Source organism: Canis aureus, chromosome 3 (assembly GCF_053574225.1).
Source record: "Canis aureus isolate CA01 chromosome 3, VMU_Caureus_v.1.0, whole genome shotgun sequence".
NCBI classification, from domain to species: Eukaryota; Metazoa; Chordata; class Mammalia; order Carnivora; family Canidae; genus Canis; species Canis aureus.
The window spans coordinates 75,464,113-75,478,878 of NC_135613.1; the positions used below are offsets into that span (position 1 = coordinate 75,464,113).

At 53.2% G+C, this 14,766-nt stretch overlaps 1 protein-coding gene across 3 annotated transcripts in view; it reads left to right on the plus strand.

Annotated features, from left to right (window-relative positions):
• Positions 1-5,124: 5,124 nt before the first annotated feature.
• Positions 5,125-14,766, plus strand: part of POU2F3 (POU class 2 homeobox 3) — a 75,161-nt gene continuing 65,519 nt past the window's right edge. The window contains exons 1-2 of one of the 3 annotated variants that reach the window (XM_077893882.1): positions 5,125-5,280; positions 12,042-12,110. In XM_077893882.1, the coding sequence (XP_077750008.1) occupies positions 5,253-5,280; positions 12,042-12,110 (97 nt within the window). In that variant the 5' untranslated portion in view covers positions 5,125-5,252. Of the gene's footprint in view, positions 5,281-11,293; positions 11,401-12,041; positions 12,111-14,766 lie in introns of those variants that run through there. The other 2 variants (XM_077893886.1, XM_077893883.1) reach the window with 2 other exon arrangements.

Consider the following 14,766-nt stretch of genomic DNA (forward strand, 5'->3'; position numbering starts at 1 on the left):
AGGACAGGGACAGTGTCTGGTCTCCAGTATGTTTCTAGCCCCTAGCTTAACACACAGCACCAGTGGGTACTCAGTACATGCTCTGAATGGGCGAACGGGCAAATGGCCACTGACCTGTGTGTCGGGGTGTAGGATTGCATGTAGCTCAGAAGCCCCAGAGAGCACTATGGGAAGTAGGACATTTAAAAAATATATTTTATTTATTTATTCATGAAAGACACACAGAGAGAGGCAGCAACATAGGTAGAGGGAGAGGCAGGCTCCCTCCAGGAATCCTGATGTAGCACCTGATCCCAGGACTCCGGGATCACATCCTGAGCCGAAGGCGCTCAACCACTGAGCCACCCAGGTGCTCAGGGAGGCATGACATTTTAACCAGCAGAGCTGTCCAGTGACAGGACGGCCACCGGACAAGGCCTGGGACTCCTGTCCTTGCATTGATTGGGCTAAGGCTGGCAAACTGAGGTTCCACGGGGATCACGGACCAAAGACCCAACAGCACTCTGAAACCAAGATTCAGCATCTTCAACTGGCCTGGAACTGGGCCCTCACCTGTGTGTAGGTCCCCGGCCATGGATGGGCACGTGTTGCAAGTAAGGAGGATGCTCAAGCGGAGGTCACACGCCCCCATCACCGCAAGAGGGCGCGCTGGCCTTAGACTTGCCCTGAGCGAGCGGGCGGACCTGGCGGCTCACCTCGTCTCAGGTAGACCTGGAGAGTCTGGAAAAGGACAGAGGCAGGGTTCTGCGGAAGGTGTGATCAGAGTGGCCAGCCCCGGGCCCAATGCAGTCCCCAAGATCAACAAAGCTCACTGGAAGTCAGTTGTTATGCTGTTTTAAAATCAAATCCGTATCATTACTATTTTTCAGAATCTTCAAGTGCCAAGTGGGCAGTACATTTATTTGTGTGTACTCCTCCCTCTAGAGGTGAGCGAAGGCTGGGTACCAGGTGGAGCGGGCGGGTGTTGGGACTGGGGACTCGGCACTGGGATTATCAGGAGCAGGGAAGAGCTCAGGGTCCTGACTCCCTTGTCCTCCCTTGTCCTGGTTCCCAGAGCACCTCTCACTTTGTCACCCAACACTAACCCCCTCCGCCCCCATTCTGCAATACTCCTCCTGGCAGCGGTGCCATCAGATTACCTCTGAGGTGTGATTTTAAGAGGCCTGTAAGTTCTTCTTGGCCTCTGCTTTTCCTTCCATCTGCTCTTTTGGGAAGCCTGAGCTGGGATCCATTCCATTCCCTGTGGTTGCCCCAAGGCAGGGAGCTGACCCCCACCCGTACCCCCACGCTCTGGGCCCTACAGCCCATCTGGCAGACAGAAGGAGCTAGAAGGGACTTGTTGTTTGGTGGCCTTCCAGGACGCCTCGCTCCCCACCCTTCTCCCAGCCCTGACAACTCAATCCAGCTGACATGACAGGAAATGTGAATGAGCAACAGGGCACACGGCCAAAAAGGCCACTTCTCTGCTGAGGCGGAGAGCAGGGCCAGGGGGGGTGGGGGGCTTGGAGGCCCCCACCTCCCTCCCCCAAGTGCCTTCTCTGAACAGTGCAATACCAATCCAGCATCCCCATCCCCCGTGCATCCCCAGTCCAGCAATGTGCCTGAAAGGGGAGGCTAGACTCCTAGAGCCTTCTTCTGTCCTTTGAGGCAAAAGAAGCAGAGTGCATGCTCAAATAGAAATGGGGCCCAGGGTGCTAGTGACTTCCAAGAAGAGCAGCAAAGGGAATCAGATGTCACCCCAGGAAGACCAGGAGGACCTGGGGTAGAGTCCGAGTTGATCAGTTTGGGGAACTGCAGTCTCCTGGAGTGAGGTTTTGGCTACTCTCTGAAAAAGTCCTCCAGCTGTTGAGAAAGGGGAGGGGTAGGGAAGCAGTGTGCTGATTTGCATTCAATTTGCATGTAATTTGCATATACCTCTTTTGATGTCCAAAGGCAATGAAATTTCCTGTCCTTGCTTCTTTTTCCCTTTCTTTCTTCTGTTCCTTTTTAACCTCCAGGCAACCTACTATCTCTCTTCTCTTCCCCACAGCTTCTCCTCTCCCAAGCCAAACAGACACATGGAATATGAGGCCCAGGGTGGGTGGCACCTTCTCCGGGATCTCCCATCTGCCCAGAACTCAAAAAGCTGGTTTCCTGGAGATTCTCTGAGTTCTGGGAAAGAGGCAGGGCTAAAGAGGTCCTATGCACCCCCCACTCAGTTCACCTAATTGAGATGATCATCAAGCAAGTCAGAGAGGGAAGGAATAGAGACATCCAGCTTTGCCCCGGGCCCCATATTTGCAGGCTGCAAACCCACCCAACCTTAGAGGATCCTGGAAGAGCATATGAAGGAGGAGTGGGAAGAAGGGAAAGGTCTCTGTTCTTCTTGCCCTGTGATTTTGGGCAAGTCCCACCCCCTCTGCGGGCCTGGGTTCCTCATAGGAACAATAATCTAGATTCCTTCTGCCTAGAGGGACACGATCACAGAAGAGAAGGGGAGGCACAGGTAGGGACACTGCAGGATTAAAAGCACCAGCTTTGGCGTCAGGCAGACTTGCTCTAAATCCCAACTCTGCCATCTACTAGCTGCATTAACCTCCCTGAACCTCATCTCTAAAAGAAGCCTCAAAATTGTGTCTTCCTTCTAAAGTTGTGCCGAGTAAATGAGAAGGTGCATGCCCAGCCTGTAGCACCTCTCTTGGCAGATAGGAAGCACTCAATATTTATTGAATAAATGAGCACAGGGATGCAGGTGAGGTAACGTCTGTCACCCTCGCCCCACCCCCACCCCCTCACCCTCCCATCCTCCCACCGCCTGTCTGGAATCCAAAGCTGTGCTTCCAACTGTGAACCTCCAAGGTCCCACCTCTGCCTCAGTGGTTCACCATCCCCCAAAGCTCCACTCCCGCCTTAAACCCAGGGCCCCAGAATCCTAGCCTGCTAGAGCTCCAAGGCCCTTGGAAACCATTAGTCATATGCCCTCGGCTTCCTGCCTGCCCCCCACCCCCCACTATCGCTTCTGGAAAACCAAAGCCCAGAAAAGAAAGGTAACTGCACGTGGAAACAAGAAACAGCGGGTCCCAGATGTGGTGGTCAGAGAATCAGACCCTCGGTGTACGCAGCCACACAGATGCTATGCATATTGACATATGGAAATCGCAAGCACACAGGGGTATATAAACTACGTGCAGGCATTTTTCTAGCATGATGGTAGGCGGACTACAGTTGTAGATAAGAAAGGAGCCAGACTCGGAGTGGAGGAGGGAAGGGGAGGGAGGGAAGGAAGAGACAGGTTAGCGGTGTCCTGAAAGGGGTCCCTGGGCCCAGGAGGTCTCCAAGAAGCCTTTACTGATCTCTTCCCCCAGCCAAAGAATCAGGAAGGAAGTCCTTTTCCCTCTTGTTAAGAGTGGGAAGAAGGGAAGATGTGACTGGGGAAGGGTGGTTTGTATGAACCTGAGCATGTAGGTCCTCTTGAGCACTTCCTTTTCCTTCAGGGCCTCTGTGGCACCCACTGAGCCCTCCCTGGAGCCTGTGTGTCCCGGCCCCCCGCAGGGTACTCAGAGCCCTGGGGGCAGCCAATCAGTTAAGACCAGGAGATAGGATAAGAAAAGTCCCCCAGAACCCGCCACAAGGGCTATGAAGCACATTGAAGTGTTATGCTAATTTAATAAAAGATCAGATCACATCCAACTTCAGAAGGGAGGTGGCATTTAAACTGTGCAGAAGGAGTAGCGTGCAGTGCTTCAGAACAGGAGCCCTGATGCTTACTGGCTGTGCAACACCGGCAAGTTGCACTCTCAAAGCCTCATTTTCCCCACCTGTTAAATGGAAACAATAAGAGTCCCATTTACGAGTTGTTATGAGGACGAGACAAGATCAGAGCCTTTAAAGTGTTGGTTAGCACAGCGCCTGGCACCGAGCGAGAGCTCAGTAATTGCTGGATGTTATAACAGGGATCACTGGGGTGGGCGGTGGGTAACATACCAGATGGAAGGAACCCGGTGAACAAGGCAGGGAGGCAGAAAAGCGCAGGACCTGTTCTGTGAGCAGGAAACAGTCCTAGAGACTAAGAAGAAGGGAGAGGTAGGTTGGTAGGGACACCTGTCTGCAGAGGATGGCAAGATCCTGGGCTCCTGTCAGCAACTGGCTTTCTGGGCTTACAGACAGGTGGTCCCTTTGCCCTGGCACCACTCCCTGGGACCTAATGAACGGAAGAGAAGAGTGGAGGGAGCTTAGATGATGAGACTAGGATGGGTTCTACAAAGAGCACTGGAGCGGGAGTCCAGGGACCTGATTGAGCCAGGCTCTATCACTAGGGAATTGTGTGCCTTTGGCGAATCGCTTCCCAGCTCTGTCGATGAGGCAGGTGGCCGTCCCCCCAGTCCCTGACACTGGTAAATAATTTTCACATCATCTTCTCATAGAACCTCAGAGCCACGTGGGACCTGGAGGACAGGCAGGGGGCGAGGTCTTCCCCAGGAAAATGGGGTAATGAGCTGGGCCCCGTCTAACTCCCGGGATGTGGTGAGCGTGTATGGGGGCTAGGTGAATTTTGGCCGGCTGCTAAATTGCACATAGATAGATGCCCGTTAGGGCGAGTCCCCCCCGGCCCCGTTTTGCAGACGATTCAAATGGGTGCAGGAAGGCGAAGCGCCTTGAAGAGCCTCGTCTCTTGTCTCACAGCTGGAAAGCCGTTGAGAGATGGGATTCCAAGGCCAGAGTCTTTCCGGAACACCCCCACGGCTTTTCTAAACACTCTAGACTCCTTGCAGGGCTTACCCTCTGGGAGTCTGTCCAGACAGCAGCTCGGCCCCGGCCGGATCATCCACCGGGGGTTCCTAACAAGGGCGAGCGGGCCCAGGCGTCTGGGTCGCTGCGGGCGCGGCAGGGGGGGGCCGCGGGCCGGGGCAGGGCGCGCAGGTGTCGCGCAGGGTCGGGGACCGCCGCAGCCGCAGCCCGCCCCCTCCCCAGGTCCCCAGCTCCGCGCATGCAAATCACGGGTTTGCATGGGCCCGGGGCCAGGCGCGGGGGCCCTGCCAGGGGGCGTGGCCGGCGGCCCCCGCCCCGCGCCGCGCCGCGTGCTCACCTGGGCGTGTGGCAATCCCGGCCGAGCCGAGCGCTGCCCGGGCGGGAGCAGCGGAGCGCGCGACAGCGGCGGCGGCTTCCGCGGCGGCGGCGGGGGCGGAGGAGAGACCCTGGCTTCCCCGGGGGCCCGGCTGGGGCAGACGCGAGGGGCCTGGGGGGGCGCTGCCTTTGGCCCCGCCTGGGGCAGGATGGTCAATCTGGAACCCATGCGCACAGGTGAGCGGCGGGGGGAGCGAGCGCTGACAGGTGTCAGCGGAGGGGCGAGGGGGCGAAGGAGGGACGCACCGTTGGGGGGTCCATCTCTCCACGACCAGGAGATGGCAGTGTGGATAGCGGGTCACCGGGGGCCGGCGTGGGGAGGCGGATGGTGGGGGGGGGGGGGGTTGGGGAGGCTGGAGAAGAATGGAGGTGGGGACTCCCCGGCGCGGGGTGGGAGGGTTTCTGAAGCCTCCAATCTGGAGCGGGGCAGAGGAGTGGGACCGGGTCTGCGCAACCCTGGAGTCGGGCTGAAGTTGCTCTGTTCACTGCTTGCAGAAGGGTGGCTCACTCACTCGCTCAGCCAGGGGTGTGGACCTGGGAGTGCATAAGTGAGGAAAATACTTGTATCCACATGTTACGTGTTTTGTGTCTCCGTCCTTTAATGTGAAGTGGAGGCAAAGTGGGCATTTGTAAGGTCGGGTGGGGGGGCTGGCAGTTACAGAGGCACACCCCGGGGCAGGTGCCATGCCACACATGTATGTATGGATTAGGGCTTGTGACAGCGTGTCCCCGTGTAGCAGAGGGGAGTCTACTGTCCTCTTGTGTGTGTGTGGGGGGGGGAGGTGGAGCAGACCCCATGTGTGAAGGTGTGTCCACCCACAGGCTCTGTGGATACCGGCGGTGCTGGGGAAGCCGTGCTCTGGTGCGGGTCAGGAGCTCTGTGGGACCCCGAAGGAGGAGCCGCAGGGCCATGGCCCTGTGGGATAGGTGCTTCCAATATCTGTGTCTCAGAGGGGGTGGTGAAAAGGGCACTCTCCGTGTTCCACGTGCCATGGATTCAGATACCAAGCCCCCCTTTCCTCAGTGGAAGGAAGCTAGGAGATAGAAATGTTTTCCCAGGAGTCAGTATCCCCTATGTGAATGGTAGGTGGGCGTGATGTGAACTGAGGCCTCTCCATTCATCCTGCTGGTCCTTCCTTCAGCAGAGGGGCTGGGGCTGGGGCTACTAATCCTGAATGGTCATGCTTGGTGTTAGGGTGGGCCTTCTTCTTTTTTTTTTTTTTTAAGATTTTATTTATTCATGAGAGACAGAGAGAGAGGCAGAGACACAGGCAGAGGGAGAAGCAGGCTCCCCACAGTGAGCCTGATGTGGGACTTGATCCCAGGACCCCAGGATCATGACCTAAGCCAAAGGTAGACACTCAACCACTGAGCCACCCAGGTGCCCTAGGGTGGGCCTTCTCAGAGGTCCAAGGGTTTGAGTGGAGAACAGACTCAAGGTGTAGAAAGCTAAAACTGATTTGGCCACTTCAAACCAGCAATGTGCCTCTCAGAGAGGGAGGGCAGCACCACGTGACTTTTATTTAGGATCGCAGGGCTGTTGGTGGGAATTCTGTACCTGCTCTCCTTTCTGGAGGAGTAGGGAGGAAGAGTGAGGAGAGGCAGTTTTCCTGACTGACCCCAAGGAGCAGAGCAGTCTAGAGGCTTTGGCTTTTCCTGGGACCCACTCATCCTGAAAACAGACAACAGCAGGTGTGTGGAGAGACCCAGGGTCCACCATTCCCTGACAGGATCCTGGCAGGGTTGAATGAAGTCAGGCTACCACAGAGATGTTGACTCTGTGTGGATCCCCAGGTGCTAGGACGTGCCAGGAAGGGCCAGGTGAGGCCAAAGGAAGCATCCAACTGGGTGTCATCCAATATCTGGAGAAAGTGTTTCCAGGCCCTGTGGCACCACTATGGAGCTGGGCATTCCTGGGGGCAGTTTCCCTGCTCTCCCCACTTCACTTCCCATCAAGAATCCCTAGGCAGGAATGGGAACAAGGCCTCAGAAAGGTGGGCCTCAGTGGGAAGTTCTTTAGTGACAAGATCAGAGACTTCCTAGGGGTTTTCCATCCCATTGTCTACGCAGGCTGCTGCTCTGGGGGAGGTGGGAGGAGGTGGGACAGCTGGGACCCAGCAGGGAAATGCCTAAGGGGCTAAGAGCATCTGGCAGAGAGGAGGGCAGTGAGAGGGCCAAGCCCCCCTTACCCTGGCCTTGGAGGAAGCTCCAGGCTGACACCTCCCTCACCGTCTCGTCTCTCCCTCCGGGAGGCAGGGGTTCCAAACGTGAAAGGGGAGATTGAGCTAAACCCAAGGTAGGGTTCCCATCCGCCTGGGGTAGGTTACCTGACTCACTTGTCTACATTTCCCTCCCCAGCCCAATTCTTCAGTATGCCTGCACCCTCACCACCCTGTGAGCTCTCTCAGGCTCAGCCTCAGTGGTGTCTGGTTCCCCTTTAGTGGCATCTCAAAGGGACCTCTCAGCTTGGGACTTTCTGTGGATCCCTCTCCATTTTAGGGCTCTCCTTGCTGAGTCTTCTCGGGCTTTTCAATATGAGGTCATCGTGTGGGGTCTTTCAGTGTGGGCCTGGCCATGGGTCTGTGAGGGAGGGTCCCTCTCTAGGGTCTCAGTCCAGGATCCTCTTGGTGGAAATTTGGTCTCTTTGGAGTCTTATCCCCAGCCCCCAGCCCCCAGCCCACAATAATTCTCCTCTTTCTTCACAAACAGCACTTTCCCCATGAATTTCCAGTCCTGGGCCCTTGGAGGACTCCTCCTCAGTTGATTTACTGGAACAGTTTGAGTGGGGGAAAGAGGGAGCACACTTTGTGTACTCTTGCACTGGGTCCCACACTCAGGTCCACAAGTCCTGTGGCCCCCAAGTCGGCCCATCTTTCTACTCGATGACCCGGGTGCAAGCCATGATTCAGGTTGGCCTGGGGTCTCTGCACTTTGTACCTTATAGAGCATCTCTCTCCAGGAGCATGAACACCTGGGTAGGTATGAGGTCACCAGACACAGGGGCACCCCAGCCAAGGAGGGGGAGGCTCCTGCTCCCAGATCAAAAATAGAGAAAAAAAAAAAAAAAAAAAGACAGAGGACTAGACCAGAGTCTGACAGACAGCTGGAGAGGGAGGGAAGAAACAGGAAAACACTGGGAATCTGGCCCCAGGGGGACACCTGGTTGCCCCCAGGGCATCTCTTTTTCTGTCTTTTTGCTCACAGTGAGCTGTTGCCTATCAAGGTTGGGATCAAGTCTCACAGATTGATACCAGCTACAGCTCTGGAATACTGTTGGGATTTGGAAGGTCTCGTGGTGAGAGGGAGTGGCTTCCTCTCGAAGAAGTGACAGAAATCTGTCTCAGGAGAGAATTGGAGCCATGACTGGCTCAGACAGAGGACCAGTGGGCCCCTTGGTTTCCTTCTGGTAGAAGTGCCCCCACTGGCCATCATGGGAGGAAGAAGTCTGGAGGGAGCTGCACTCCCTTCAGAGAAATGGAGCTGAGCAGTAGGAGAGAGAAGGGGAGGCTCTCTGCCTCCCCGGTGTAGCCTGGACCTGAGGTTCCAGTACACTGTGGACACAGCCTGCGGCCTGGGGAAGATGCCGCCCCTTGGACTTTGCTCCTCAGGCTCCCACGCACATCCTGGTTCACGGATGTATGAAGAAGGGCTGCTCATGGGTCATGCCAAGGCACAGGAAGGGCTAGGCCAGCAGCCAATGTCTTGCCCCAGCTTCAGAACGTGATGGTACTGGTGCCAGATGAGGGTCGGCGTCTGGGATCTGGGATCTTACACTGAGCAGTGGAGCCTCCCCAGGGAAGGGAGTGATGGCAAGGAGCCCACTCAGTCGCCTGCCTGCCTGCCTGCCTGCCTGCCGAGATAAGAACAGCCCCACCCCACACCTCCCTCCCTCAGCCCCGGCAAGTGCTGTCAGACAGGCAAAGGGCTATGGCGTCTTGGGGAGTTTCGGTGTTGGCCCATTTTTAGGCTGAGACCCAAGAGTTCGTCCCACCCATCAGCCTCAGCCTCCTACCCACTAGAACTGGTTCTCAGTATCTTAGCATCCTGTGGGACTGACCAAGAGCTTCTACAGATCATCGCAGCCTGCCCCTCCATCAGGCTCCAATCCCTGTCCGATCCTAAAGCGTTACCATGTCGCTCCCATAATGGGTGTATCAAAGGAGAAGATGTCCTGGCAAAGTGTGGGCCTTTGCCACCTTCAAAAGTCATTTTTAGACATGATTAGAAGGACCTTTTAAGCTAATTCAAAGGCTGAGTGAGAGATGGCTTTTGGCCACGTTTAAAGGCATGCAGGGAAAGGGTGTCGGAAGGGAATCTGGGTTACAGGCATGGAATTGTGGTTTAGCTAAACAGTTACCCTTCTTAAATGTCAGGAATTGGAAATAAGTTGATTTGAGAATCTGGTCATCGTCCCAGCCTTACTGCCTCTTAAACCCGTACCGTCCCCATGAGCTCTTTCCCTGTGAAGTCAGAATTTGGAGGATGTCTATCAGATAGTGCTGAGACAGAAAACCAAAGCTTGCTTGCTTGCTTGCTTTTTCTTAAAGATTTTAAAAAATCTTTAGGGATTTTTAAATCTCTCTCTGTGTCAGAGAGGCAGAGACACAGGTAGAGAGAGAGAGAGAGAGAGAGAGGCAGAGACACAGGTAGAGGGAGAAGCAGGTGGGGAGCCTGACGCAGGACTCGATCCCAGGACCCCAGGATCACACCCTGAGCCAAAGGCAGACATTCAAACACTGAGCCACGCGAGTGTCCCCAAAGCTATTTCTTATTATGGGCCAAGGGGACTAACAGAGAAGCCTAAGTTATCTGTTTAGCTCATTCTTTTATTTCAAGCTTACTTTGTGCCAGGAACTGTGCCAGGCAGTTTTCTTTCATATTTTGTTGGCTGCTTAAAGAACTCTGGGAAGTAGCATTATTCCCATTTTTTAGTTGAGAAAACAGGTTCAAATACGTGGCCAAGTTCCCCCCGCTAGTTAGCCATGGCGCTGGGATTAAATCCAGGTCTGTTGGCCACCCAAACCGATGCTCTGGAATTCTGGGTGCTACTGAGGCAGTGTAAAAACCTGAGGGGCCAGTCTCTGACGTTTTCCTCAGCACCGTTGAGGAATCCCTGTGGGGGAAGCATGAGCTGAGCAGATCTGTTCGGCAATGCCCAGCTCCGGGGTAGTAGGAAGCAAGCCCATTTCTTTATTGGAGCAGAAGGTGAGCAGTAGCTGAACCCTTTGCAGATGCGTCCAGGTGACCCACGCTAGCTCTGCATATTCACGCATGACTACTCTACAGTTTCGAACTACAGCAGGAAGGACTTAGGTTAGGTTCAAGAAGAGCCTTCCTAAATGTAGTGCAGTGAGGCAGGTCGTAGGGTGTGGTTGCAAGATCTCCCCTAGAGGTCGGCTGACTGTGCGGGACAGTGCGGATGTCTGGAGGGCGCTGCATGGAGCTCCGAGGATTTACCTGGGAGTCGTCACTTTGGTGGGTCTCCAAAATATTCCTCAAGCCACAGCGGCTCCCCAAAGTGCCTTATTCCATCCTCTGCTTCTGGGGCGTTCTAAGGGCTGGAGAGCCTCTGAACCTCAGCCTCTGTCTTGCTTGGCGGGGCAGTCGCCCCTTCTGCGCTGCAGTGACACCACACCCCCAGGGGCCACGATTCCAATCTCTGCCAGAGCCACCCACGTCATTGTTCTAAGATAAATAAATAAAAATTAAAAAGTAGGTTTCTCCCCGCTTTTCCTGGGGCGGAGGTCCACCCTTTCCCCTCACCCCGATCATCTCCAGACCTCAGGCGTCCAGACTGCCAACTGCCTGATTACCTGATGCAAATTAAGACTGCATGCTTAGCAGGGATTGGCTGGGGAGCCGGGTATGCAAATTGCCTCACCAAGACTTTATCTGGTTTGAAAGAGTTAAAGTGCTGCCCCAGAGAAGAGGGTGGGGGTAGTGGTAGGGGGGGTCAACACGATTTGAATAAAATATTCTTCTGTCTTTAACGGCTTCAGTATTTGGGTGGTTTAATAAGGAGAGGAGCTGAGAGAGGGAGTTAGTTCAAAGTTGCCTCTTTGCTTCTCTCTGCTGATCCTGGAGAAGACTTGGGGGCGGGGGGGGGGCCTCTTAGGTGGTGGCAGCTGTCTGTTATGGGTAAATGTTTAATTTATTGAAATGAAGCAGGGCAGAGAGGCCGGACCAGCAGCCCTAGGGGGCTGAGACCGGGCCTGGTGTAGGTATTCTCTGTCTGCGGGGCACTGACCCGCCCACCATCCCTTGCTCCCAGAGCACTTTGAAGGAGTAGGAAAGAAGGTAAGGCTTCCCAGAGGAGAAGGGATCTCCGGAGGGCCACGCTGGAGCTAGGATTTGGTCCCCAGACAGTGAGCTGACGTCTGAGAACCAGACAGAGAACAGGGGCAGGAACTGGTCAAGAAAGGTGAGAAGGGCAAGCCTAGGTTCAGGGGTACTCTCACCTCCCAGGGTAGAGTTATTACAGGGAGGGGAGGTGGGGGGGTGGGGAGACATATTTCTTATGCTACTTGAAAAAAATAAAATCAATCCCCCAAATCCCAGAGGCAATGAGGATTGGAAATGGGAAGCATTCTTCCCCACCCCCTACCTCACCCTGTACCCCTCCCCTTGTTAAATTTTTACCAACTGAACCTGGTGATGGAAGGAAGTGACAATGAATGATGCAAAAGGTGAGAGATCCCACAGTAGCAGCAGAGAAGAGGGGAAAGAAAGGGCCAGGGAAAGGAGGCGCGCCTGGGAGGAGGGGATTTGTGCCCCAAGCTTATGAATATTCTAATGGTTGTATGTTCGGGAATCAGGAATTTGAAAGTCTGATGGTTGTTGTAATTACACATTCATCTTTGCTGTTTAGTTAAAGCCACATATGTCATAGCAAGAAAAATTGTGACCTGTTATTAAAATCAGTTGTGTTTTCCCTGCAGATATCAAGATGAGTGGGGATGTAGCAGATTCCATGGATGCTCGCAGTGCCCTCAGCCAGGTGGAGACAGGTAAGGGTCTTCTCTTCTGGGGAATGAAACAAGAAAAGCACGGGTGGGAGCAAGTTGTTGCAAATGATCATCGAACAATGCGGTGTTTTGTTTTGTTTTTTTTTTCTCTATCTCAGTCTTTGAGCCAATCAGACCCCAAAGCTGGGTCTTAGGAAGTGAAGGAATTCCCTTAGGCTATGACCCTGGAGGCTTCGAACTATAGATATCCATCTAGAGGGAGACAAAGTCTCTGGAACTAGGCTTGGAAAGGGCCAGCCAGATCCTTACAAACAAAATGGAAACACAAAAATTAGGGAGGAGGTCCACTTCTTGATGGGCCATGGGCCGTTCCAATACCCGTGGAAGCAGCAGGCTGTGGTCCCAGTTCCTGCTCAGGACAGAAAGCACAATGTGTCTTCAGTAGATGGGGACCAAGGCCTTTTAACCCCAGATTTCTCAACAGGCCTTACTCAAGGAACTAGCCAAAGAGGCCCGTGCGCAAGTGTTCCTCTTCCAAATTACATGCATGTGGGTGGTAAATAGACCAGAAAGAAAGGCTTGGTGCCTGGAAGATGACTTTGCTTTGTGAAGAAGAGAAAGAGGTCAGGAAAGAATTGAGAAGAAAGTTTCATAGCTCTCTGCTTTCAACTCCACAGTACAAGCTTTGCTTTGAAAGCTCCATATAATTAAAAAGAACTTAAAGAAACATGAGTATAAATTGTAACACCACCAAATAACTTTAATAGCCTTCCAACAAGACCTCAATTAGTCTTTCATCTGGATCATTAGAGACATAGAAATTAGAAGTGGAAGAGAATCAATGTCCCCCAGAGCTAAACTCTTTTCCCAAGTCTTCAGGTGCAGTCTAACCCCATTCTTGAAGCTTGGGTCAGGGACAAGATAATTGGGGGTCTTGTTGAGGGCACCTGCAGGATACACTTGCCATAAACTTTCCTGCCCCTCAATTTAATATTGAAACAGTGCCTACTGCACAGGTAGCAATAGACATTAGAGGTGTAGGTTCTATATTTTTCTTTGTGAGTGGGAATAGCTGGGCCAGGAGAATGTGGGCCAGTTGCACTCACTTTTCAATTGATTTAATTGCTGAGTATGTTTTACTGAGGGTCTGTGGAGGGAGGCACTTGTTCTCTCCAGTTGAGAAGAAAATTTCCTCCAACCTGAAGAACAGGAGCAAGGCTTTAAAATCAGTTCAGTTGGGAGCACCTGGGTGGCTCAGTTGGTTATGCATCCAACCCTTGATTTCAGGTCAAGTCACGATCTCAGGTTTGTGGGATCAAGCCCTGTGTCCGGTTCTGTGCTCAGTGAGGGGTCTGCTTGGAATTCTCTGTCTCCCTCTGCCCCTTCCCCTGTTCACTTGTGCTCATTCTCTCTCTCTTTCCAAATAAATAAATAACATCTTTAATGGAATAAAATCAAATCAGTTCAGCTGGATAGGGACAATCTCAGCTCTGACACTCTTCCCTGGGGAAAAAAAAAAAAAAATCAGACTCCAAAAGCCACTCTCAGGAGAAGCTGTGTTGCCCTCTTCTGATAGCAGGCTGGCTGGAGCCAACTCTGTTGGTATGTGGCCCCAGGTATGTGAGGGCACAGCTAAGAGAGTGTCCGTGTATGAAGAAGACCACACTTAGCAGGCTAGCACTGGTGTTCTGTTACCAAGTCCAGGTAACAGTGTTGGGAGTGGGAAGGAGCTACGTGGAACCCTAAAAGGTGGGCCAGGAGCGAGAGTGTTCAGATCCTGGGTGGGGGTGAGGAAGACGAAAGTGTTGGAGATAATCTGAGCACATTCTGACCTCCCTTCTGGAACCATGGGAGCTGTGTACAGAGGAAGTTGAAGGAGAAAGAATCCAGACACAAGCTGGGACTTTGGGAATCTGAATGCCATCCCAGGGTTCTCCTGGGATTATAGCAGCCACTTTGCCTCTTTAGGAGGAAGGAACAGGTGATCTTCAAAGGGTATGGATGTAGAGTCAAACAGACCTGGGAGCTTAGGTGCTCACCAACTGATACGATCTGATAAGTTAGCTTAGCCTGGTCTCTGCTATAGAGGGGGGGCAATTAATGTCCGTCTTAGAGAGCGGGTTGGGAGTTCCCTGAGATGATGTTTAAAGCCTATTCACGGTGCTTGACACATGGCAGCTGTGATCATCATTACGTCTGGTGGCATCATCAAGATCCTATGATTCTGTAGTTTACATAAAGAGCATCACTGCTAAGCACTTTGGGGTGCCAGGTAGCTGGGATGTCCTTCTCCCTGTCACTCAGGCCAAGTGGGTCAGCCCCGGAGGCTGGTTGTTCTCATTGCACATTCAAGAAAGGATTCTGTGTGGGTCTTCTTCAGCTCCAAGGAGACCACGAAGTCTGTGCTGTCTGCAAGTTCTCCACCCCTAGATTCTTCCCTTCTAGGGACTCAGCGCCGTGGCCGGTAGCATCCATACTTAGGTGATCATCAAATTACTGTATGTTTTTAAGGGCAAGAAAAAAGAGGTAGCTAATTAAAGTAACCAAACTTCCTGGAAAGTCATTGTGACTCATTTTTTTTACAGAGAAAAGCTTATTATGAGTCACAATGGTTACCAACTTGGTTAAATGGCTTCCTTTGGATTTTTAAAAGGCAGATTCCCCCTTCCAAGCAGTGCATGAATTAGGGGGTGGTTTG